This window comes from Dermacentor silvarum, chromosome 10 (assembly GCF_013339745.2).
Source record: "Dermacentor silvarum isolate Dsil-2018 chromosome 10, BIME_Dsil_1.4, whole genome shotgun sequence".
Classification (NCBI taxonomy): Eukaryota; Metazoa; Arthropoda; class Arachnida; order Ixodida; family Ixodidae; genus Dermacentor; species Dermacentor silvarum.
Window position 1 is genome coordinate 18308690 of NC_051163.1, and position 26086 is coordinate 18334775.

The 26086-nt window shown below is 46.4% G+C and overlaps 2 protein-coding genes and 1 long non-coding RNA gene across 7 annotated transcripts in view; 2 read left to right on the forward strand and 1 right to left on the reverse strand.

The window, feature by feature from the left end:
• LOC119431251 (neuronal acetylcholine receptor subunit beta-3-like) overlaps nucleotides 1-26086 on the reverse strand; it is a 280609-nt gene that overhangs the window by 161575 nt on the left and 92948 nt on the right. The gene's annotated exons all lie outside the window — the stretch shown is intronic.
• LOC125940608 (uncharacterized) overlaps nucleotides 1-26086 on the forward strand; it is a 236830-nt gene that overhangs the window by 144319 nt on the left and 66425 nt on the right. The window lies entirely within an intron of this gene.
• The window catches only part of LOC119431253 (CYFIP-related Rac1 interactor B), a 42671-nt gene continuing 17954 nt past the window's right edge, over nucleotides 1370-26086 (forward strand). Inside the window, exons 1-8 of one of the 4 annotated variants that reach the window (XM_037698730.2) lie at nucleotides 1370-1490; nucleotides 9624-9700; nucleotides 11571-11692; nucleotides 13439-13544; nucleotides 18825-18961; nucleotides 20764-20838; nucleotides 22364-22566; nucleotides 24335-24461. In XM_037698730.2, the coding sequence (XP_037554658.1) occupies nucleotides 9631-9700; nucleotides 11571-11692; nucleotides 13439-13544; nucleotides 18825-18961; nucleotides 20764-20838; nucleotides 22364-22566; nucleotides 24335-24461 (840 nt within the window). In that variant the 5' untranslated portion in view covers nucleotides 1370-1490; nucleotides 9624-9630. Of the gene's footprint in view, nucleotides 1491-2744; nucleotides 2764-2807; nucleotides 3061-4633; nucleotides 4787-9623; nucleotides 9701-11570; nucleotides 11693-13438; nucleotides 13545-18824; nucleotides 18962-20763; nucleotides 20839-22363; nucleotides 22567-24334; nucleotides 24462-26086 lie in introns of those variants that run through there. The other 3 variants (XM_049656978.1, XM_037698729.2, XM_049656977.1) reach the window with 3 other exon arrangements.

Sequence of the window (26086 nt, forward strand, 5' to 3'; positions counted from 1 at the left end):
CGTTTAGCGAAAAGTCACGCTCGGTGACCTTTTTGGCAAAGTCGTCGCGGGCGGTGACTGTTGCTTTGAAGTGCTCAATGGGCAGGTCAGGAATAACCTCTTCATCGCGATACCGGGAAGCTGAATCGTCCAGGAAACTGCGTTTACTTGCATCTTCAACACACTGATGATAAACGGTGACTGAACCGCTAGGATCCGTATCAGGTAGCACGAAGATGTCTTCTGCCTGACACTGAGAAGCTGGTTCAACCATCCTAGAAATTTCTAGGAAACGCGGCAGAGGTGTCGTTCGAAGAACGGCTGGCCGCTTGTTCGTTCCCGCCACCAACCGCTAGCGCCATTGCCGACGGGAAGTTCGCAGAAGCGTCGGTTAAGAGCGGAGCTGGCCGCATTGTCGCGAGCTGGCGTGGTGCGAAGAACGACGTCGCATCCAAACGAAAGGGCAACGAAGTGCAATTGGCTTCTTCAATTGAACGGCCGCAGACGAGCGGCGAGGCGTTTTGAGCGCCGGCGCGCCGTTGGCCTTGGCGTTCTTTCTCTTGACGAAAGTCGAGGCGGATCGCATCATCTCTCAATTCAAAAGTGGCGCCTTGCTGTGCGGCGGCCCGTTCAGTTTCGGTTTCGAGTTGAAGTTCTCGCTGCATGCCAGTCATTGCGGTGTACCTGCGAGGCAAGCATTATTTGCTGCTGCTGTGATCAATAACATCGTGCTACGGTCTAGCGCAAAGAAGTAACTCACAACGATAGTTCGTTTATATCCCAGGCAGCCACAAGTGACCATCTGCTAAATATCGGCTACGAGCTTCTACAACTAATACACGAGAAATGTCATATCCCATTCTTATGTGAAACGAAGGCTAACAATGTTTTAATTTCACTCACAGTTACACTATGCCCACGTCGTGTGTTCCGGAAGAAGTGTGCAAACAGAGAGTAAGCGGAGATGAAGGTTCACTGCACCCAAGAAAGAACAAGACTTTGAGTCGCTGGGCAACGCAGTATCACTTTTCAAACAAAAACTCACCTCTTCAATAGCTTGTTGTGGGGTTCAACAGTGTTACTTTGTGATAACGATGAATTTTAGATGATTTTCCGACGCCTGAAGTGAACGGTTCCGGAGCGCACAGCGAAACGCAACGTTTACTGCAAGTCGTCTGCTCGAGAACAATAGGGCAATTTTTGACAAAATGTAATATAAATTTAATTATATTATATTATTAATAGTTGTTGCAACAAAGGAACTTTTTTACATTCTAACATGTTTTATTTTGTGTTTTATAGCGCATATAATTTTAATGCGCAACTGCGCTTATAGTATCCTTGCCTTAAACCGGAAACTGGCGTCGGTGGCGGTGCCCCACTTCCTCCCAAATGGCAGCGGGCGGTGGTTGTTGGCGGAGCGTCGCGAGTCGTCGCTGATAATGTTTTCTTCTAGTCGCGCAACCATTTCCGAAGCCTTCGCAAGTTGTAGGGAGAGCCAGCTACGAATTGTGAGTAAAACCGTTTACGTTTCCCATACTTCGGGGGGCCACAAGCGAGAAAGCAACGCGCGTAAAACTCGTCCACATCCGAGATGATGTTGCCGACCGCGCAAGCGTGCTTTCCGATTCGACAGGGACTTTTTTTTCGTTTTCCTGTTTCTTGTAACGCGCTTTGTAGACTTCCTCGTGCTACCGGATGGCACAGAGTGCCGCGGGTAATGTCCGGTACGCACCGCTAGCCATATAGGGCCTTTGAGAATGTCCGTGGTTCAAAAGAAAGAAAGAGGGCAACCCCGACCTATATATCGAAAACTAAACAAACGTGCTGGTCCATTGAATGGGAGCTATCCTTAGACTCTCCACTGTGTTGCACCTTTTTGGCCGGCCAAGAAAAACACGCATCCCTGCCCTGCATATGCACATCGCCGAACTTTTAGCAGGTTTGGAAAGCCGTTGTCTCATAAACAAGCAAGAAAAAAAAGTCAACACCACTCCTCGCTTCCTTCCCGGCTGGTTCGACGAAAAGCAGCTCGTTTCGTTTATCTGACGGGCGCGCGCGCGCGCGAGGAGCTCGCCACGACGTCTTTTTGTTTTTTCAACGAACCCAGATGGCGAGGAAGGGGCGGGATTGCTGCGGTCCGCGGTGGTTGGAGGGAAATACACATCTGCGGCACCTTTCACGCTCGCTCGTTTCTTGTCCCCACCGTCACCACTGGGCCAGTCCTATTGCACCTCGCGGCTTTTTTAGCCGCTGTCGCGCGCTTCAGGGTCACGTTTTATTCCGGCCCCGTTGCGGCGACATTCCAAAACAACTTTTTCCGAACTCTATTCCGATCACGTAGCCCTCGACCGGCCCCCTTTTTCCGTCCGTCCGGCGTATACTTCGATAAAGAAACCTCTATGCGGGAAAAAACTAGTCGGTCGGACAATTGCACGCCTGTTTCGCGTTTGGCGCTGCCAGTAGGGAGGCAGGCTGCTGAAGGCAGGCGCTGCCTCAGACCTCGTGTGTCGAAGCCGCATTTCTTAAGCCGTGTCTGGCTCGTTTCTTTTTCTGCAATGCTTTCTTCATTTTCTCCTCCTCGTCTACTTCTTCCCCCATCGTGCTTGCTCTCCTCGCGAGCAGCAGGTGTTTCCGGTCGAGGTATGGAAGCGCGGGGCGTACTACGGTGCTAAGTTGCCGCGCAACCTCTCTTCTCACTCATTACGTAGTACACACACTCGCAGCTCTCTGCCTTGTCTCTGTCCCGTGCGGACGAAGGGGCCCCTCTTTTGTCTCACCACCGTGCGTATTACTTTTTGTGTCGCCAGACCTGCTTTAGTTTTTTTTTTCGTCCGGGGACGGCCGTCGACGCAACGTTGGTGCAAAAAAGCGTAACTCTCCTGAAAGGACCGAAAACGCGGTCATCGCGCGAGCGCCTAGTCAGCGGAGGAGGCTTCTTTTATTTCTGCGCCAGTTCACGCGTCTCTCATCTTCCTATTGTGCGCGGTTTGTTTTTGTCATCAAGTTCTACTTCTCTCTCGCCGCTGCAAGCGCCGCTCCACCGGCCCTGCGTGGTCGTCACACTCGGTCTGGCATGCGGTGAGTTGCTATTCTGGCTCCGGAGCTACGTTACTGTAACAAGGTGCCGTGCTTTCAGCGTCGTCTCCTGCTTGCATTCAAGCGAGCTACGAAGAGCGACGCTTGCGGGAGTAGCTCGTTGATGCGCTTCTTTTAGTCCGTCGCGCGCTTGGTGTGCTTGTGTACTACGCTCCGTGGGTCCCCGTTGCCTTTACGCCCAACGCCACACGGCCGAGTTCGTGGTGTTTCGACCTGCGGCAGCCAGTCAAGATCGTCTCTCGTACTACACGTGTGCGCACGCCGAGCGTCAACCTCGACTCGGGCGGTCGCCTTGCTTCTACGTCGACGGTTTCCTGTGCCAGTACGACGTAAGCGTATTTAGATTTTTCTTCGTAAACGAAGCGAGGTTTGTTTTCGTCTTCTGCTGGCTACAGAGTTCCGCTTAGCTGCGCGTTGAAGGGGGGCGTCAAAAGTTTACTAAACTTTAGGCACGTAGGCGTTTCTTTCCGTTGCCAACTTTTCGGAGTGCTGCTGGCTAGCGCCGGCCTTGCGCAATGCCCGAGAAATCTGCGTGGAATATCAGTTTCGGAATGACCTAATCCCCCCCCACACGGCGCCGATGTCACTGGTCGCAAGGAATTCGTGGCTCTGGACCGCCGAGCACTCGCGCTGGATATCATTGCAGTCTGAGTAGCCAAGACGTAAAGAGTCTCAGATATTTCGCTCCGTTTCTGCTCGTAACTTCGCTTGTCCCGTGTCGCGAGCGTAATCGACCGAAATCGAAGGACTTATTGTGCAACGAGATTGATCAAGCGTCACCACCGCGATCGTGTTGTACGTGTTTTTTTTTTTTTTTTTTTTTTTTTTTCGTCGTTTAAGGACTCGCTCCTAATTGCCTCCGTAATGCTTCGAAGGCTTCCTTCTCGGCGTGGCTCGCGATACCACCGACGCCCATTCTTTATCCAGCCCTAAATCGCGCGCTCGACCTTGCAAGAAATGCACCGTACACGAGCACAGCCCGAGTTGTGTGTTTGTGTGTAGCCGGCGGCGAAAAAGCCGTGCTGTCGAGTCGCCTGTCGTTCCTCTGATTTCTTGTTTTCGAGAGGTGAGGTGAACGACATCGGCGAGCGGCGGCAGCGAACGAGCGAAAAAAAAAAAAAAAAAAAAAAACTGGCGCTTTGCCACTGGCTTCCGGGGGAGCGCAAATAGCAGGAAGGGGGTATGCCCTTTTATGCCTGCGTTAATTTTTGCCTGACCCCCCCCCCCTCCCCCCACTACCTCTTTTGTGCGAGCGATCTTGGAAGAAAGCGCGCCGCTGCTCCTTCAGAACCCGCCCAGAGATCTCCTCGCCGACTTCGTTTCCATCTGTCGCCCGGCGCGTGCGGGCGTTCTTACCACCCTGTGGTTGAATACGAGTGTGATCGTGTCGGTGAATGCAATTCCAGTGCCTACGCCGAGTTGGCTGCGAGCAGTCCTCCGATGCTGCTGAGAAACACCTGTCATTGCCTCGTGGTTGCTTTCGTGGATAAGTTGTGTGTGTGTGCCTGCTGCTACTAAGCCGAAGAGCTGCTGTGCCTTTGTGCGTGTGTTCTTCAACGAGACCGTTTTTTTTTACCCCGGTTGGCCAAAGTTGGAAAAAGAATTTCACGCCAGTTTTGGGCGTGCTATGATGCCGACGTCTGGTTGAAGATCCGAATCTGCACTGGCGATTTTGTTCCGGCAGAGGAGTCGGAATGTTTTTGTGCAGGTATGATGCCTGATGCATCCGCTGATGTGAGTCAACTATGAAACCTCCAGAGCTTTAAGGAAGTTGTGATCACTTCTAGCCGTCCGACATGCATGATAGCAACAGGTGCTGTGAAGTGGTAGGGATCATTTATAGCTTTCATGGATTGTTAAAGAAAAGAGGTTCTTGCATCTGTTTATCACGGTACAAGCACATCTCATTATGATGAAAGAACATCACAAAAACAAAAATGGAAATATTACAGTGCCATGTCATGTCCCGTGTTTTGCTGTCTTCCCATCATGAAACCGTTAAGCAAGCTCTCGTACAAATGCTTTTTCATTGCCTGGCCTTACTATTCGTATTGACAGTCCAATGACTCAAATTCTATGCTGAGCGTCATATGGCTTTTTCTTTTGCGCGCTTCTGCATGCGTTCACTTTCACTGCGACACTTCGCTCCTGCCGATAGCTAGCCGCTTGTCACTACAGACTGCAAGTTCAATTTGTCCGACACGTATTTATAGCAACACGCGTACACATCGACGATGACAGCGTACATCTTTATCGCGAACGCGGGCCGGAAGGCTAGAAGCCTTGACTCTGGCTGAATGCCAAGGCTTCATTTGCAAGGGAGATGTCCCCCTTCGGAGACCCCCGACCTGTTCCCTCGTCAAATGACGCGTGACCTCCGAGCAGCCAGAGCAGAACAGCACAGGGAGACGCAGGAGGGAGTGGCTGTACGACAGTGTCTTTCTTCCTTGTTTTTTGTTTTTCTTTTTACTTTCCTGCGTGCTGTTGTCACGCTAGCTGCTCATCTTTTGGGGTCAGGGCGTCTCTCTGCGCTCTCGATCATTGGAGGCTCTGCAAGAGGAATGAATGTTGCTCCGCCGCTGGTGCTTCGTGCGATTTCTTCGGGCCTAGCTGAGGGTAGCTCGCGTATGGTTCGGCGTCGTCTACGAGTAGTCTGGTAGTGGTGATGTGTGAGGTAACCGCACTTCCCTCTGGATACGTATGACGACTCTCACTTGTCGCTGCTGCTTTAGGTATGTTGTGTATTACTTGTGGCTGCCCCGGAGGCTTTCGACTTTGGCTTTGTCTCCTCTGTCGATTATATGCGCTGGGAGAACTGCTTGCCGTATTATTTTTGTGCATTTTGTTTTCGTTGTTATACCTACTTTGGTAAAGTGTGCCAATTTAAATTTTCTTATCAGGTGTAGAATCTTCTGTAGCGTGTGTACTAGCTGTAGGATTTCAATGCATACCTGTGTATCATTTATTGATACTCGCAAGTCATCCTAAAGGTGTGCTTCCAGTGATCACTTCTGCTCCGAGTTTATAGAAGATATTAGGCTTTATATCTTCCGCTGTCCTGTTTTGTAAGTACTCAGAAACTAAAGGAGTGGGTAATTGTTAGATTAAAATGGGGGAAATGCGTCAAAAACAGTGACTACTATATATTGAAATGGCATACAAGAGATGTATTGTGCTAGTATTGTTCTGGGCTTGTGCAGTTTAAATTTGTCAACTATGTTGACTTATAAAATTAATTTTTGGGGGACGAAGCATGCAAAAGCCTTAGCGACCGTTACCTCATTATGTGGACAAATTACTCCTATTGGCCGCTAGAGATTTCCTAATGCAGTTAAGTGAATTTTGTTGCTTTGACTGCAAAGTTCTTACTCTGCAAATTATGATGTGCTAAGCCAGGAATAGCGTGGTTACCTTGGTAACCTCTTTCCACAAGCTTGTTTGTGATTGCAAAAGCTATCGGGCAGTAAGAATCATTTTGCTAAACACAGAGCTTTGTTTAGGTTGGAACGAAGCATTGGTTGTGGAAGCAGAAAGTTGGCAATTTATGCATGCAGGCTTTACAAGCAACTTGCATGGGCTGTTATCAGTCTAGATTCATTTTGCATACCTTCTTTGATGATCATGTGCAATTTGACCCGGGAAGTGACGGCAGGTTGCATATGGCTTCATTGTTGGCTCTAGAACTTTGTTATTATTCATATCGTCAGCACCCTTGTTTTGATTGTGCTTTCAACAGGTTTCACATTCTTTGTGTTGAAAACTTCAGTTGTTTGCACATTGTTAGTGGCACCTTCAACATCACTTGAACTCTTATGTGCACTGGCACTGTCTCTGCCCATTTGCGATGTTTCGGAGAACTAGACTTGCCCTCCTAACATTTGCATGCAGGGCTTGCAGAGTCAGACATAACTTCACCATTCAGTGCTACAAATCCAATAAGCATCTCCTGCCATGGTTGCGAGCGATGTTGGCTAATGCTGTGAGGTCTAGGTTATAACTACATAAATGCCTTACAAACTATAGCTCCATATTTTCCTCCAATTTCTTGTTTCCTTTATTCAGAATGATTCTTTTTGGAATTATTTTATAAGAAAAAAAAAAGATGTGTATAAGCATGCTGTCAGTCACCCTCTTCGAGTTCGATTTCTTGAGCATAAGCGCGGTATTCAGCAGTTTATATAACCTAGATGGCGCTAGGCACGCGCCTTATCACATCAGCTGACGCATGCACCTGTATATATGGTCATCACAAACTAATAAATCTTAGTATTGTTTGAGGTACGGGCTGGTGCGGTTCACTTCGCGTTTCTCCGATGCCTGCGGCATAGTCGGGCAGGGCATGACGGTGGATACAACAAAGGCTTCAAACTCTTCATTGTTTTGTAATCTTGGTTTTCTATTTTTCCGTCATACCTTTACTGCATGCAGGATTTTAACCTGGGGTGTGTGGGTGTGTATGTGTATATATGATTAGTTAGGCACCGTATTTCATGGTCTCCGCTTCTCCGTGTTGCATCCGTGTTTTGTGCTGCCATCCAAATATGGATTTCAGAACCACAAGAATAGCTGAACTTCGCTGATTCACTTTTTGGAGTGCAGAAAAAGGAAAACGTTTGCGTAAAGCTTAAGAATCTTTAGCTTCAGGAGCTCCTACCTGTATACTTGGTAACATAGAAATAGTTTTTTCTCAGCAACCACTGCACCAATTTTGATGAGGTTTGTTGCTTTTAAAAAAATTTTAAATCTAGTGACTGTAGGAAGCAGATGTGTTTATTTAGGCCATCTTTCTTTTAACAAATTTCGAAAATTGAAAAGAAAAAAAAAACATGTACAGGTGTTTACAATGCTGTAACTCGACAGTAAAAAAAATATCAAAATTCTGTACACTACACTTGATAGTGCATGCAAAGTGGACAAAATTGATGTATTATACACCGCTCCGAAATATACGACTAATTTACGAGCAAGACTTTTACAAAACACATGTAAACGATGTAAAAAATTCATGCAAGCTGTGAATTCATACATAAAATTGGTCCACTTTAGATGCTCTATAATAGATGCAGTTTACAGTAACAACTGCTATATCTGCTTTTGGTGTAGAGTTCCGGACTTGGTAAACTTCGTGCTTCAAGTTTTCTTTAAACAAATTTTCAGGAATTTTTTCAAACTTCCAAGCTCTAAATCGTTATTCTGCTTCCAAGAGTCACTAGAATTTTGCTTTCTCTCAAATGAAAAAAAAAAATAATTCATTCAAATCGGTCTACTTGTCTCGAAAAGGCGTTTACGCATTTTATGTATTTGAATAGGGAAATGAGTTGGCCCCAAGCAAAAGCCTCCTATAAAATTGTAACTGAAGCTGAATTTATTTTTTTTTTCTTGGACTACAAAAACCTTGAATTCTGTGGTTAGGGTCGGGTGAATTATGTGTCCTTCAGATAAGAACTTCCAAAATGCAGTTTTGTAAATGTTGGGAAACTTTACCTGTAACTTCGCCTCAAGCTTGCAACAGCAGCAGTGGAACTAAGTCTGCCTTGTCATCGTTACAGCGTCAGATACCCGTTCCTTGTGTGGTATCATAATGAACACATCTTAACACGAAAGTGTTTTATGCCGGGGTCCACCAAGACTTCACTGACGTATTTCCGTCACGGAAATACGTCACACGAACATACACGAACATAATACAAAGAAAGAAACCAGAAGAAAAAGTTCCACAAACATGCAAAATTTGGAAATCGAACCCACGACCTCTCGGTCCGCGACGATAGATCGCCGAGCGTTTAACCCATTGCGCCACAAACGCATTTGCAGAGAGCTACACAGACGCGCCTTATATATCTAACACTCTTCCGTGTACCCGCGCTCTTGCTCGGGGCGGTGCCGCCGCCTACGAGCAGAAAAGAGAAGTACTGCATTATGACACTAACGCGCACCGACAGTGAACGCTTCGGTGGTCTCAGCACTACGACGCCTCGATGCCAGCATTCGAAGGCACGCTGGCATCAAGAAGCACTACCAACGCCACCTAGGTGGCGTTCACCGTACTCAGCACAGCGGAGCGTGGCCTCCGCAATTAGCTCTGAAAATGTTTCTGAAGTTGATCGCGGAGGCTGCAATTACGACGCGCTGTACGCGCTGATTTGACTCGGTGACGATTCAGTTACGTGCTTTGTCTTGCGCGTTGTATTAGTGTGTCAGTTACGTGCTTCGTCTTTCGCGTTGTGCTAGCGTGTGCAGCGTAGTGCAGCTTCCATATGCACGACGATTGCTCATGGTCATCGACGTTGGTAGTCGTGATGGAGGAGACGTGCCACCAGGCGTCAGCGTGGGTGCATCAACGCCTAAGGGCGCTTTAGCCACAAAACACCAATAGACATTATATATCAATGTGCAATAAACATTACACTACTTCTGTGAAGACACGTTTCACTTTCGTGTTCTATACCGATTCCTATATAAGAGGGATCAACCACATTTTTTTTCCTTTTTGTAAATGTGGACAAGCTTTACCCCTCTCACATTTTCGTGCGCTATTTTTGCAGATGTGAAATGGGCAACCTCCTGCGCCTGCTGTCGAGGGATGATGCCCCGAAGTATGACGTCTTTGTTGACTTCGAAAGTAAGTTGTACGCCACGGCATCGACCATCGAAAGAACACCAGCGTGATATAGTTTAGTCTGAAGATAAGTTAGCACACACCGCAGAGCATCTTGTCGGTAGAAAGACTGACTGCAGTGAAATATTTGACCACATGAAAAGCCTAGTTTGTCACTAGACAGAATGACATGTCAATACTGAAGCACTTTATTGTAGACACTACATTCAGTAGTCCTCGCTAACAAATTCTTCGAATTGCAGGCCATGTCAAAATGAAATTGCACATATATACCCTGGCTGCTCTAAGCAAAGGTTTTATTCTCGTGACAGTTGCAAGCTGAAGGTCTGTACTTTTTTTGATAAAGCGCGTTTTGGTATAATATTGGTAGTCTTGCAAGTCCTTACTTAATAGAAGTCTTGTGTTGAAAGTGTTCAGGATGTGCATTTTGTGCACCTTGTCACTCTCTTCAGTTTTAAAACGAGATGCATGACAAATGTTAAATGGAGCTAAAATGACACTCGGAAAAAACCTCTAAAGCATTGCTTTTACTGGTCACTGAACCTTTGTGAGAAAAATGACTGTCGAGAGATGTGATGTTTTCAATTGCGAATCTCTCTGCAACTAAATCGCCTCTTGGTGCGGAAGAAATGCTGATATGATTTGAGGACCGTGACCTATCACTCTAGCTCGACTGCTGTTAGCCGCTCATCAGGAAATATAGCCAATTTTGCTGTTAATGTTGCTTTGAAGATCGCAAGAAAGTTAAAACAAATGAGAGTACAGAGCGGCTGCCTATTTGAAATCCTGTAATGCGTTAGCATTAGGTCTGTCAAAGTGGAAAAAGTGTATGTGAATTGTGGGAAGCTGGTTACATGGCAAGTTGATGGTAAGTTGTGTGTGTGTGGGTTGGGGGGGGGGGGGGGGTGCTATTGACGGTGGTCTGCTCCGGTCCACCGTCAGTTGCACTTTGCAATGTGGTGAACGTGGTTTAAATCATGTATATGGAACCTCAAAGAGGTGCAACATAATGCTGACGCATTTCTCTCCCATTCACTGCCATATTGCCACTGAATTATTGCTGAAAAGGACAGACGAAACATTATTGTTTATCAGGTATAATTTATCAGTGCAGTCCAGGGCAGGTTTGATATATGCTACAAGGTACCGTATTTACTCCATTCTAATGCACCTGCTGTTATGCACACCTGATTTTCATGGCCAGAAAGGAGAAAAGTGCAATGGCCTTGACTTTTCACTTACGGGATTTTCATTGTAAGAAAGTCATTACAATTCGTTCCCAGTTGAAAAAATATCTATTGCATCTGATCAACAGTTGACCAGGCATCAGTCATCGCTGTCGGAGGACTCCTTATCACTATCAGCAGCCCATAGCATCTCATGTTCGGTGCCGTCTATGGCATTTAAGTTACTGCATTTTTTAAATGCCTTGCAGACTACGGCAGCCTAACGAACTTATAGTAGGGCCAATGTAGCACCTACTAAAGCTGCGGGCAATGTGTGGATTGGTTTTGATTACAGCAATCTTGAATGCCGACAACAGCTTGCCACTATTGCAGTTTCGGCTTCGAGCTCACTTCTAGCATGTGGCATTTTTTAAATAAACTTTTCCAGAAGGTGTGCATTAGAATCAAATAAGTACGGTATTTTTGATGTTGAGACATTTAGCCTTAAGGCGAATTGGCTTGAATCGACAACTAAAGGCTGTCATGGGAACATGGGAAGGACCGCAGTATGCTGAAAACATACCATCACTGTTTGGCTTGCAAATAAAGTGCGAGAAAGTCTCCACATTTGGTTCCCTAGCTGCGTCCTAATTATGTGTGACGGTGTTGTAACTGACGGTACTGGTGGCTTCCCTTCATCATTCCAGATGCTGAGCCTTCAGAATCCGAAGAAGAGACATACTACATAGTGCACGATGTGCTACAGCACTCAAGGGACATACTCTTGGAACTGCAGACGTACAAAGGCGCGGGCAGCGAGATCAGGGAGGTGAGCACAGTACCACTGCCTGCAACCACTACACACTGCGTACAGTAAACGCTCGTTATAACAGTCATCAGGACAGGAATGAATGAATGAATTCTAGGGTTTTACATGCCAATACCACTATTTGATTATGAGGCACACCGTAATGGGGCCTCCGGATTAATTTTGACCACCAGGGGATCTTTAACGTGCCCCCAATGCACGGTGCACGGGCAAATTTTGCATTTCGCTCCCATCAATCTGATCTGATCATGATTTGATTTGATCCCGCAACCTCGTGCTTAGCAGCGCTACACTATAGCCGCTAAGCCATCGCAGCGGGTATTGTCAGGACAGATAAGGACTTATAGATGTATGCCTTAAAAAGCTGAGACGCTCTGAAAAGACAGTAATGCTGGACTTGCACTCCAACTGCGTGGGAGCACTTAAAATGTACATTGAAACAAAGCCACACCTTGTAGTCGCGACACGACACTGCCAAAATTGTGGCACCCGTAAGCGCCTGTCTCGTTTGTTGATTATCATCATGTGACGCAGTTAGCCCCAAGGAGCTGTGGCCACCTTTGAGGGATTTTTCGCAGTGCTGTTTGCCTCTCAAAGCTAATGAATATCAAGAAGCGAAAAGGGCCATCGTGCATGCTGCGCAGAACAGTCCCATGTGAATTTCTCGCTTTTGCACTTAGCAACAAGTGGAGTCTGGAACCACCCCACTTTATATTATCCAGTCTAAAATGCATGCACTGTGGTTTGGACCGTGATAAACTTCGAATAATGCGATATTTTGAATATAACGATTTTGATATAATGAAGGGTTATGGCATTTATTTGTTGAAACATACTGCCAATCGCTAGGGATCGCTGCAGGAAGGACATGAACTTGCTGCAAAAACAGTATTAAATAGCCGGATACCCATTCATTAAAAGCATGCTAGAAATGCTTGAAACTGCTGAACCCATTGCGTAACCCAATAGCTATGGTGTTACGCTGCCGTACCCCCGCATTTCGGGGGTGTCGAATGCAAATACTATCATCTGCGATGCATTGGGGTGCACGTTAAAGGGCCCCAGATGGTCAAAATTAATCAGGGCTCCCCCACTCCAGCGCACATCATAATCAGGTTGGTGCTTCAGCGCGTAAAACCGCAAAACTTTGTCTTTAATTTTTGAACTTTGGCAATTAACACTTAAAAGTTTACATTGAAGGGAGAAAGTGCTAACATTGCATAACTAGGTACTGTTAGTTCTACAGTTTCTTACTCAGCTTCACAGATATGCTCACATTTGCACATCTGCACACGGTAATTTGAGTGGTGTTTTGTGCACTGTGCGGACTTCTATAGTGGCGGTATCCATGCATGCATTTGAGACGCCACATCAAGCAATGCTGTAGCAAAAAAAAAAAGACATTGTGCACCTTTAACAAGGTGTTTTTGAGAAAATGGTGATTTTCACCGTGAGAATCACCTGGGGCAAAGGTCTTGCAAGCGTGCCACTTTTTGAATGTTCGCTTTTTCTTCTACATCATCGAGTAGGCAGTGTTCAATTGGCGCTCCCACCTTGCCGAGCAGAGAACGCTGACGAAAGTGCAACGCCGGCGGATCACGAGAGTGCAAGCGAACCTTCTGTAAGCGAGATGCTTGCATGATCTTGCCCTTGCTCTCTTTGTAAACAAGTTTTGAGCCGATGAAACTGCTGATGTCTTTTTGCTAGTGTGACACATTGCATTGGTTACCAACATTCATTGCACAGGCTATAGCCAACCCAAGAAGTGAAGCCCGTCAGATGAAAGCCTGGGAGGCTGTACTGCCCCTGGTCTCCAAGCTGAAGCAGTTCTACATCTTCTCGCAAAGTCTTGGTGAGTGCTGGCTATGACTGGCCTAGTTCGCGTTGCGTCTACCCAAGTTTGCCATCATTAACCCTTCCTGAGCCAAGGATTTCTGTGGGCATGTAATGTTTTGCAGGAAATATCTGACATAGAAAAAAAAATTCACCAGCCCTTCCCCTGTCGAGAAAATGGGGGTAAGCGAAGGTTGTCGTGTGTGTATCTGACCTACTACTTTCCCATAGTTGAGGCGTGCACCACCGTTGTCGGGTTCCTGGAGGGCAAGACAATGCTGTTGCAGGCGTTCCGCTTCGTTTGCACTAAACTCGGGGTCTGCGGCTCTTCGCTGACATTTTGTCTGGGCTTCGAAAGCCCTCGCACTAGAATTGTCACGTCAACGACGAGGCCTTACCCGAGCGAGTTCGTGGCACTGTTGATGAAATGCAGCCTGCTCCTCGGTGGAAGCCTTCCCATCCAGTCGCCGAAGCTGATCTCAGGCGAGGGAAGCCTGGTGGAGTGCGCGCCAACCCCCCTTCCTTCCCTTTTCCTCCCCGTGACACACCAAACGACCCTGATTGGTTGTGCGTGTCATGTGATCTGGTGCTGGTGCAGCGTTCCCCAGACCTGCTCTACTCTGGGAGCAGCCGTGTTTTTTTAGTGTGACACCACCACCGCCGCCGCCGACACTTGTGAGGCAATACAAGCTTCGCTTGAAAAACTTTCAGACTAACAATTTTCAGAAATGTGAATGGCAGCAACGCAGATGACATAATCTGTCGTTGGCATGCCAGCAGTAAATATGGCTCTTTCTGAAATTTCACAAGTTACCATGCATTGCATCGCAGAGGTTAGACCTCTATGCCCTATGGTTGGATCCTGCTGCCTAATGCACATGCTTGCCTTGGGTGGCATAAAAATGAATTGCCAAGAAATGCAGTGGGAATTTCTATATTTTTACCTGACTTTTGTCATACAGATGCACATAATACAAAATTTTCACTTCATTTAAAGTATTTAAAGCAGAAAAGGTTTAATTTCTGATTTCATAATTAAAAAACTGACTAGTCTATTGATAGTTCATATTTGCCTTCGACAAGACATTGTACCAAACAGGATTCTGTTATTGAACAGTTGAAGTTTGTTTATTTAGGCCGCTGTAATGCCATGTAATGCGTAGGATGGATAACCGGTGGACCATTAGAGTTACAGAATGGATACCAAGAGAAGGGAAGCGCAGTTGAGGACGGCAGAAAACTAGATGGGGTGATGAAGTTGGGAAATTTGCAGGCGCAAGTTGGAATCGGTTAGCGCTAGACGGAGGTAAGTGGAGATCGCAGGGAGAGGCCTTCGTCCTGCAGTGGACGTAAATATAGGCTGATGATGATGATGAATGTGATGATTCTATTCCGGTTCTGTATTTTCAGTGGTTTGAGGGGCTCGATGCTTACGTTGTCACCAGGATCTGCCTTTCACGAATGGTTGATAACAAAGGAATATAATCGAGCAAAAGGAATCCTTACATTAAGCAAGCCTTGGTTCCTTAGGCAGCATTAAGAGGAGCTTGAGTCCAGTGTTGTACGGAACTAGTTCCTTTTGCGAGAAACGGAGGAACGCCACCATTCCGTTAAGGGTCGGTAGCACGGTTTTGCTTGTTTCGGAAAAGGACACTAACGCCGCTCGGCGCTGTCATCAACTACCACATCTACAATTGCACCACAAAACAACACACAGACACTGCTCGGCGCTGCAGCAGCAGCTAGCGAATTTACCTTCATGCTGCATCTCGTTTCAACGCCAACTAAGCGTCGAAAGCGCATACGAAACTACCAGCACTGGTGCACTTTGTCCACATCGCAGATCGCTTTCAAGATATGGGCAACCCACACAGCGTACGCAGCAGCCACCGGTAGTGGCAGGCTAAGTTCCAGTTTGACCTTGGCTGAGCATGAAAATCAGACTTACGGAACCAGGCGTTTTCTGGGTTTTTACCTGGAGTAGTAAAGCTATCGCTTTAAAATATAGATGTACGTAGTAAGCACCAGAACACATACTCATAGAATGGCAAACGGAAGTGAAAGGAAATATGCAGTTTACGGGCATGGGAAAGAGTACTGTATTTATTTGAATATAAGGTGAAGTATTTTTTTTTTCAGAATCCTTAGCCTCAAAGTGACTCTTCTCGGGGCCTTATATGCAAATTTTTGTTTAGGTGTGGCTTCACGGCATAGCGAACTTCTCCTTCCAGTGTGGCTTTACGGCAGTGTGCACCGCTATGCCGTGAAGCTACACCTAAAGGCAAAACTTGCAGATTATTCGTGCTCCACATGGTGAAGCTCCCTTCCCCCATTCCATGGCCGCCATTTTGCGTTCTGGCTGTGTAATTGAGCATTTCAGGCAATCCCTGCCGAGTCTGAATAATCCGTCGGCTGCTCTATGTTGCCTTATATTACAGCGAAGCTGTATATGGCTCCGCGTCCACAGACAAAACAACGCATAGAGCAACAAAGTGGGCCGATCCTGGTGATAGTGCAGGAAGAGTCCAAGCTCAATGGCACATACCCCTGTAGGCTCGGGGACCTGTAACATGCCATTGAGCTACCCTTGTCTCACATGGGACCCGAAGAAACAAACAATGGGCCGGAGCGATGAACGCTGTTTCCCAAACGCTAATCTATGTCGATGCATGTTGAAACGTCGGTGATAAAACATGATAGTAGTAGTAGTAGTAGTAGTAGTAGTAGAAAACTTTATTTTATGTTTTAAGAACGAAGTCCCAGAGGGTGGAGCCCTCAGTCCAGGGCCCCATTTGCTGCTGCTATCCGGCTGGCCCGGTCGATCAGGCATCGCTGGTCGTCGAAGGCTGTGCTTGAAAGAGCGGCTTCCCACTGGGATGGGGAGGGGTTGGGTATTCTAGGTAAGCCGGGTGGTTTGGAGCATTCCCACGTAGAATGGTAGAGGTTTGGGTGACCACCACAGAAAGGACATTTGTCGGGGTACTGGCTAGGGTAAAAAGCGTGGCAGAGAGCAAGGCTGGGGAACGTATTAGTTTGGAGCTGACGCCAAGCGGCTGCATCTGCACGGTTTAGCTTCACGTGTGGTGGGGGGAATGTTCTACGGGATAGTCTGTGGTGTTGTAGTACATGCGTATATGTAAGCGGTATCGTTTCCACCTTGTCTGGGTTGGACTGGTCTTCCACCGGTGCCTGGAGGGTTAGGCCTCGGGCTGCCGCATGAACGCGCTCATTGCCAGGGAGAGACGCATGCCCAGGTGTCCAGACTAGGTGAACTAGTGGAATGTTTTGCTTCTTGTGTAGAATTTTATTAGCGATCGGTGAAATCCGTCCTTGTGCGTAGTTTCGACATGCTTGCTGGGAAACCCGCCGGGGTGGCTCAGTCAGCTAAGGCGTCGCTGCTGAGCACGAGGTCGCGGGATCGAATCCCGGCCCCGGCGGCCGCATTTCGATGGAGGCGAAATGCAAAAACGCCCGTGTGCTTGCGTTGTAGTGCACGTTAAAGAACCCCAGGTGGTCAAAATTAATCCGGAGCCCTCCACTACGGCGTGCCTCATAATCAGAACTGGTTTTGGCACGTAAAACCCCAGAAAGAAGAGAATGCTTGCTGGGAATCTGTAAGAATATGTATGATCTTATCTGGGGGTTGAGCGCTGATGGCGAGGGCTATGGCACATTCTTCGGCTTCCGTGCAGTTGTCAGTGCGTATTGTGGCTGATAATAGTGCTTCGCCCCTCCAGTCGGCCACCGCTACCACTTTGGCTGTAATGTCAGGGTAGCACGCGGCGTCTGTATAGAAGGTGTCGAGGTCGTTGCAGTATGCTCGGTGCAGTGCCATTGCACGCGCAGTGCACCTGCCTTTATAGTGTTCGGGGTGCATATTCCGAGGTATGGGGGCCACTGTAATGTTTGATGTTTGGGGCGATTGACAGGGGCTCTCGTGGGGAAAACTCTGATGTTGGGTAACGTAATTGTCTGAGTACGTGCCTTCCTGTCGATGTACGTTTAAGTCGTTCGATCTGCCCGACTTTCTGGGCTTCGATTAATTCGGCCGTGGTGTTATGTAGACCAAGCTGTAATAGTCTGGCTGTTGAGGTGTAGATAGGAAGGCCTGTCGCCGTTTTCACTGCTGTTCGTATGAGTGTGTCTAGCTGGTTTGTTTGGTTTTGGGTGAGTCGGTGGTAAGGTGCGTGATAGGTAATGCGGCTTACGATTAAAGCGTGTATGATGCACATGACGTCGGATTCCTTTAGGCCGTGGCGGCGGTTCGTGACCCACCGGATCATGTGCACTACTTGAATTATCTGTTTCTTCAGTAGCGTCAGGGTATATGTCGCTTTCGCATTGGCTTGAACATGGAGTCCTAGTAAGCGCAATTTGTTCACCTTATTTACAGGTTCACCCTCGATAGTCACCGTGATGTCAGGCGGTAGGTGATGTTTCCTTTGGAGTTTAGTCTACCAACCAACAGCTGTGTCTCATTCTTTCATGACAGTCATTTCCTTGGCGACATCATCAGTTGCCCTTTGGACTCGTTATGGGTAAGACCCGTGTCACTCCAGCGGGCTCAACAGCGCAAATGGATGCAAAAGTGACGAGAAGCTGAATGCACAGTGGCCCAACGTGCTGCGGCCGATGGTGCAAGGTGGCATGAATCTAGTCGCCTAAACTCACTTTCACTCGCACATACAGCCTACGGCGCGCGGCGACGCAACGAAGTTATGTGTTGTTTTTTTCAGCCATTTAACATATCCACCAAATTAAAAAATAATTAAACATAACCAACAGCTTCGCTGGTCTTCCATTTTCTCATAATGGAAGGGCTCTGAATTTTTTGTTTACATAAGTTTTCTTTTCTTGGGTCCCTGAACTGCACGCTAGCCTTATAATCATGACCGCCCTATAAACAAATAAGTACGGTAAAAATGTAGATGTATAGACACCGAACCCAATTCTCGAAATGCATCCATTCATACATTGCTGAATTACTGTGGTGTGATTCAACATGGTAAAAACAAATCGGCATAGCACTTTTAAGCAAACATGTCTTGATGGTTAGGAAACTTCTCAGCTTCTTGTTTGAAAGTACAGAAATTTGACAGAAAATCTCCCCCAGCAGCACGAAAAGTGAGGCCATAGTCGGCCCAAGAGTGGTCATATTGTTCCTATATTGGTCATTTCACCTTAGTGCTGGGCCTACTTTGGCTGAACGTCTAGTACTACGCAGGTCTTTTGTAATTTTGACATGCAAAGTTCTACGTCTGACAAGCAGTCTTGCCCCCTTCTTCGTTCTTGTCCTCAGAGGATGTCGTGCCGCGCATCCTGTGGGAGCTGTGCTCGGGTCCGCGGACCCCTCGCGAACACCTGGAAACGCAGCAGGCCCTTGTGAAGCAGTTTGCGGAGATATTGGACTTCGTACTCAAATTTGATGACCTCAAGGTAAGCGAGGTGTTTAAACCTCTCAGTACTTGCCTCCTCCTCCGCATGCCAGATTTGTTTGAACGTGAGACCCGGCTGTACCTCTTGATGTCTGAAAAGTGAGGTACGCCCGACCACAAAAGTTTACTTGGACACAGGTTTCGCGACTAATGTGAATTTTACTCTCTTAAGGCTTGGCGCTTCTAATTTAATGGGTCACTGGGTAGGTTGCAATATCTGCAACAGACTGAAACTTTAAATTTGAGGCTATGTGCGTTACGAAAAAGTCGGCTTTTTCACAAATCTCGAGTCCCATAGACTTCTGGGGCTGACTGTACGTTATTACAACTACAGTGCGGCATGCCACATGATTACAACAACCACAACCGAGAGCTCAGAGAAACAGAAATGATGACAAATACTAGTGGGTTTGGATTCTTGTAAATTGTTCATTAATGCTTTCCTTTAGTTTAATGGTCGGGTCGGGACCCCTTACCAACATCCCTTCACTGCTGTTATTGCACGATGCTACACCACATGTTATCTTAAGCGTGTGAGCAAGCCTGCTTAAGATTATTGCCTAAAGTGGGGGAGTTGGCCTTCTGCCATTGCTTGCGCACTTGGTGGTGGAGTCGTGCAGGAGAAAAAGAAAATACTTACCGTATAAACCGGAATAAAGACTGTTTCAGTAGTTCCGTGCAGCACTGTAGAAGCTATGGGCTTCTTCGACCAATCAGAAGGGCGAACACAGACCCCGCCCCCACTATGGCTTCCTGAATAGCCCATGAGTTGCTTTGGGACATTAACCCTTTCAGTACCACGGACGAGTCTCGCTCATCCAGAGATTTCCTTTCGTCCTCTAGAGTGCCACAGATGACTGGCAGTTGTTTTTTCATCTCTTTGTGAATGCTGTGCTACTAGATGTTGCAACCTTCCTAGAAAACTTTTTATTTATGGGCACAATTGCCGGTAATGCAGTGGAAGTCTGGCTCCTTGGGTTTTAAACTTTGGCAGCGCAGTTTAGTAGCCGTAGGCCATTGATGGCCACCCTTTTTTCAACGCTTGAGACAGGTTTTTGAATGTTTCTCCGCATCAAGTTAAGAAATAAACATGGAGGGCTCTAGTGAGTCATGTTCAGAGCTTCAGCTTAATTCTGACAGTTGCGAGGAAGAGTTTGTGCCTTGGGCGGCCTATCTCGTATGCACGCGGCTCAACGAAAAACTTTCCAACCTGCACCTCTGCGATTTTCTTTCCTCGCATCGCCAGGAATGACGCGTGGCATGCAGAACAACAAAAGCAGGTCCCAAGAAATGTCGTGCCTCATATAGACTTGAATTGAATTCTGTGGTTTTGCGTGCCAAAACCACGATCTGATTATGAGGCACGCCGTAAGGCGGGACTCTGGTTTAATTTTGACCACCTCGGGATCTTTAACAGGCCCCCAATGCACGGGACACGGCCGCTTTTGCATTTCGCCCCCATCGAAATGCAGCCGCCGTGGCCGGGATTTGATCCCGCGACCTCGTGCGTAGCAGCGCAACACCATAGCCGTTAAGCCACCAAGGCGGGTGTCTTAGACTTTTTTTATGGCCATGTCTGTCTTCAGCTTAAAAAGAACATTAAAGGATATATGGTAAGAAACAACAGGAAATAACAAATGTACTGGTGATACTGGAATAATCAAGGCTGTTGTCAATGAATGTAGCATAATAGGGGGGAATTCTAATGGTCTTCTGAATAAATATATTTGGCACGGCAAGTGTTAGAACCCATAATTTGTCAAAATTTCGAAACTGTGGTGCTCATGTTTGCCTCTGTTGCAGATGACAAACCCAGCAATCCAAAATGACTTCAGCTACTACCGCAGGACGGTTAGCAGGTTACGACTGGCAAACCAGGTGAGTTTGTAAGAGCTCGTGTTGAGTCGAACCTGCATATGTTGAATCTGAATGGGGTGACAAAAAAGTTCTATATATAGGAGTTTCGATGTATCAAATAAAGATTGTATACCAAAATTTTCAAGGGGATTTTACCGCTGTTCGTTATGCACAATAATTCGTTGTATGTGCGTTCGATATATCCGGGTTCGACTGTAACCAAAAGCTATGATAAAATAAGGGTGCGTGTCAGCGAATTGCTTTAGGGCAGGGGGTGTTTATCCCAAGACAAAGGCCAAACTTGTAAGGCTATAGTACTGGTTGCTGTTAATCTTTCGAGGATCACTATATATATATATTACATACATATACAGTATAGACTACTTATAACCGTGTGTAGTGCAGAACTGGCTACAATGCCTCCTTTTCTGACTCCCGTTTACCCTCCCATAGAACTCCATGCATATGCATACTGCTTGCATTGCAGCTGCGCGAGACGAAGTACCGGCTATAATGCGATTTCTGTGGGAAAATCCCGCTGACAAGTGCAGTAGCAAGCACGCTTAACGAGCCTGCCGATGGGAGAGGAGAGCAACAAGGGCGATGCGAAGGAGGAGGAGCATGAGACGCCAACGAAAAAAGATGCGAATGGTTGCTTATCAGCAGTGCGCTTTGCACTGAACGTGGCTTCAGTTTTTTTGAAACAGCCACCACGTGCAACTATTGCAAAGGGAAGGCACGTATGTCAGTGCCCACCTGTAAACAAAGTAATTGCTTATCTTGCGTTGAACCATAAGGGTAAGCATCTCGTGGAGGGATCAGAAACGAGAAATCGGGATTCCACGACGCCCATAGCTGCACAGGCGTGAGCATGCCAGAAGTTGAGACAGCAGCACTTTTGGGATCATGCTAGGTGGCACTTCTTTCCAAAAGTTCACATTCACTAACACGCATTCACCAGCTACATGTACAATTTGCAACCCTAGAAAGGTTAACATACGAAAGAGTACAACTGTCCGCACAGCTGTGTAGCTAGGCAGTTTGTGCTTCAAAGCGAAGCTTTCTTTGGCTCTTCCCCTCCCGCTTTGCATAGACAGCTGTCTGGCCGAAGTAAGTGCGCTTATCTTAGGGACAGTGTAATCAAAGGTGGTGACTTGGGGGGGGGGTTTATTCTTGCACAACTGCACAATATACATGTCCTCAAAAGGGGTTTAATGTGGTGTGTAACATGGGCCAATACTGATGGCAGTACGGCATCACGACAGCCGCACACCTCATGGCATATGACCAGTTGAGCTGTCCAATAAAACATATACCCCATAACGCCCATGTCCAAAAAGTCCCATATGACATTTGGGAGCATGTGGGTTCTTGAATGGGATCTCATGTTTTATGTGGGACTATTGGACATGGGAGTTGTGGAGCATATGAATTTTTTCGATAGGGTATCCCATTCCACTTCTTTCCCTCACGTGAGCGTACCTTTGCTGGCCGCTGCTTAATCTAATCGTGCCGCTTCCTTGTGCTGGTTTCTGACGAAATGCAGGAAAACATAGAGGATGGCTTGGAGGTTCCCAACGAGCTTGCGAACCACATGTCGCTGTTCTACGCGCATGCAACGCCTATGCTGAAGGTGCTCAGCGATGCAACGACGCGCTTTGTCTCGGAGAACAAGGACCTGCCCATCGAGAACACCACGGAGACCCTGGGAACCATGGCGAAGGTGTGCCAGCGGATGGTCGATAACAGGTGAGTGTGCGGCAATGCAGCTTGAAGAGAGATCCCTAGTAAAGTCTCCACAACCATTTCTTACACGTGTGATTGTGTTTCTATTTATAGTGCGGATGCTTTCTAATAGGTCTTGAAGAGACCATAGAAATCAGTTGCCGGAGGCTCAGCTTAGCAATGCACTGTATCTCTAGGAAACTGAACGTAACTCTTGAGAGCCATCACTCTTTAACCCTTTGTTGACGAGTGTTACCAAAAGGCAGCACTCATTAGTATGTTGCCTACAGGCAACATACCAGTACATACCAGAAAAAAAAAATTTTTTTTCTTGCCAAGTTTCAGTATTGAGTACGAAGTTTCTGGCTAAATGTCTTCGGCCAACACTGAATGTCAGGCAGCAAGCGTCATTTCTTGATTTAGAGCAGGAACACAGGACGAAGAAGTTTGTCACAGGACTCACTATCTTTTGAAAGCAAGGTCAGAGGAGACAGGCCAATGCAATATATCCAGCTGCAGTGGTGTCACACATGTAAAACAAATGAAATGTACACCTAGGGTTCACATACGAGAGCTGTCTATACAAATTGAAAATGAAGCCAGGGGTGAAGCCCACTTCCAGTTTCCTGCCTGGAGTTTTCCTCCGATTGCTCTAATGTGGAGTGTAGGTCTCGTTCAAACAGTAAATTGAACAGCTGATAACAGATATATAGAACAGTGAAACGTTTTTATAACAGTTGCATTCAAATAGCACGGTTTGATTCAAGGCCAAAGATTATGTGGGAAAAATCTCGCATGATATTTTAAGAAATACGGTGCATTTTTATTTACGGCATGAATTCCGTACGAAAAGAAATGGTGGAAAATTGTAAAATTTAAGAGAACTAAAGCATCATGCTTGCAACTATGTAACTCAGCTATGTAAAATGGTATCACAGTTCTGTAGACAGCACCTATAGAGATACATCTGCAGTGGACAAAATTGATGTGTTAAACACCGCTGTGAAATATGCTACTAAAATGTGAGCAGGTCATTTGCAGAAACCTTCATAAACATCAGAACAATTTGATGTAAGTGGTAAACCCCTATATTCCATTTGTTGACTTCACATGTTCTGAGAGGTGCTGTTTGCGTAACTAAGATGTTTTGGTACAGAGTTAAATTTGTAACCTGTGTGATTGTTTCCTTTAAACATAGATTCTTGGCCTCGTTATTGCAGCGTGAAGCACTGATGTGCGGAAAGAAAAAGAACCAAGTATTAGCAAAAGGACAAACACGAGACTTCTTTCGCTAACCCTTCGTTCTTATTCTTTTCTTTCCTCACTTCAGTGCTTCGCGCTGTAAAAATTGCGCCATTAACTTGGACCAACTCATCCGAATCACTATTCTTATCCAATGATTTTTGGCCATTATGTAAAAAAGTTTATGCCTTCAATCAAAATTTTGCTTGCAACAGTCAATATAATTTAGCTTTCTATCCTAAGTGCAACAACATTCAGTCGGTTCAGCAGTTAACTGAATAAGAGCATTTATACATTTCATCTGTACTTGAAAGGGAAAGTAAAGTTAACCCTGAGTTGAAAACTTGCCCTAATGTTTGCCTATTGTCTCACTGTGACTTTGCAAAGTGCAGCCTGAAAACTCTACAGAGGACATGCGCAAAATGGTGTGTTAGTGACTGAAATTTTTGAAGGCGCAAGTATATTTGCACAAAGCAACAATAGTTAAACCAAAAGTGACGTCGCAAACCAATGGTGGCTAGAGCTCTGACAATTTCACTTTCTAATGCAGAGAAATTTGTTCGAGGTTCAAGAATGAAGAGACCATCCTGTTTGTGTTGCGGGTGATGGTAGGCGTGATCATCCTCTACGACCACGTTCACCCCCAGGGAGCTTTCACCAAGACGTCTCATATTGACGTGAGTTTCCTTCCTTTCTTTTTCTCTCTGAATTCAGAGTTAATTTACTTCATCTATTCCGGTAAGATTTAAGTAACCTGACAAAGCAAATTTGCCCGCTGTAAGGGTTCTACGAGCTGCTCTTCACATGTAAGGGACATGTATCTGTTGCTGTTGTGGAGTAAGTTGGAAACGCGGCTCAAGATTCTGTTTTCTGTTAGTCTTGAAGGCCTTATTAAGTGCCTTATTTCCAAGCTGCATAGGGGTCTTTAGGGGCCTATAGTGGAGAGCTCCGAATAAATATTTACCACCTGTGATTTTTTGACATGCACTTAGCTATAAGTACAAAGGCATTTTTGTATTTCATTCCCGTCAGAATGCGGCTGCTCTGGCGGGTAGTCCAACCCGCAGCTTCATGCTGAGCTGCGGCATGCCATAGACACCGAACCACTGCAGCACTTCGCAGTTTGACTTGTTCTTTAGCAAATATCATTCAAGTTGGTTCAGGGGTTCACCTGAAGGCAAACGATTACTGCATGTCGTGCGGGTTTGAATGGGGCAGATAAAAATTAAGGCCTCCTGTTAGTGTTCGTTAAGCATTCGTTCCTCTTATTCTGTACGTAGGTCAGTACAACAAGTGGATGCCCACTCACCAATATTTTTTCTGTCTACATACTCACTCATGCCCCTACTTTCACCCATACATACTTGCCAACACTCACTTGCATTCATACTTGCTTTTGTTCACACTTGCCGGCTCCCACAAATGCTCATACACGCCTCCAATCACGCTCGCCAGCACTTACATTGGTACCCACGTTCGCTCGTACTCACCGACCGTCACTTGGGTTCATACGTCCAGTCAGTCTTCGTCACTCATACACTATCCCACGTCTGTGTCTACTCATGAGTGTGCCAGTTTATGATTAGTATTTCCTATGATTAGTGCAGTGGAACCCTGAGAGTATACGACTTTCTCAGGACCACACGAAAACGTTTCGTGTAATCCAGGCGTCTTATAATCCGAACAAAAGAAATCTTTTAATATTACGTGGTTTTGCAACCTTCAATTTAACCTGCAGGTTAATACTCTGCAGGACTGAAACCAAAAGCACCAAAAAAAGTAAATGTAAAAGGAATACTGCATTGCAGGTGTTAATCGTGTTTTATTGGAGAGGTTAAAATGTGTACCGTGATCGCCGCCAGCATGGTAAAGCGTTCTTTTATCATTTACAGACTGAAAAAAAAAATGGTCAATTTCTTATAGACGTTCTTTGAGCTATGCAGCAGCAGCTGTCTTTTCAAGTGCAGCAACGTCCGTAAGGAGGATTTGCAACGTGCACTGTCGAATATCCCAGTGTTGGCGATGCTATGCAGCACATCTGTGAAAGTAGGCACTGTGATGTCATCCCCATTTGAGTGTCAGCAGTGTTGACGTGATACGACAAATCACTCCAAACCAGCAACCCAACGACATACGCGGGAGAATTTGTGTGCTCACGCATAAACCAAGCTCCAAACTGCGTGCATAATCGCATATCCAATAGGATCTGTGTGCCTTCCGGTGGCTAATCGGTTTGATCTTATCGGTTCAATCTTCATGCATGCTTTCATGCTTTCCATACGTGCTAGGGCAATAAATTTCA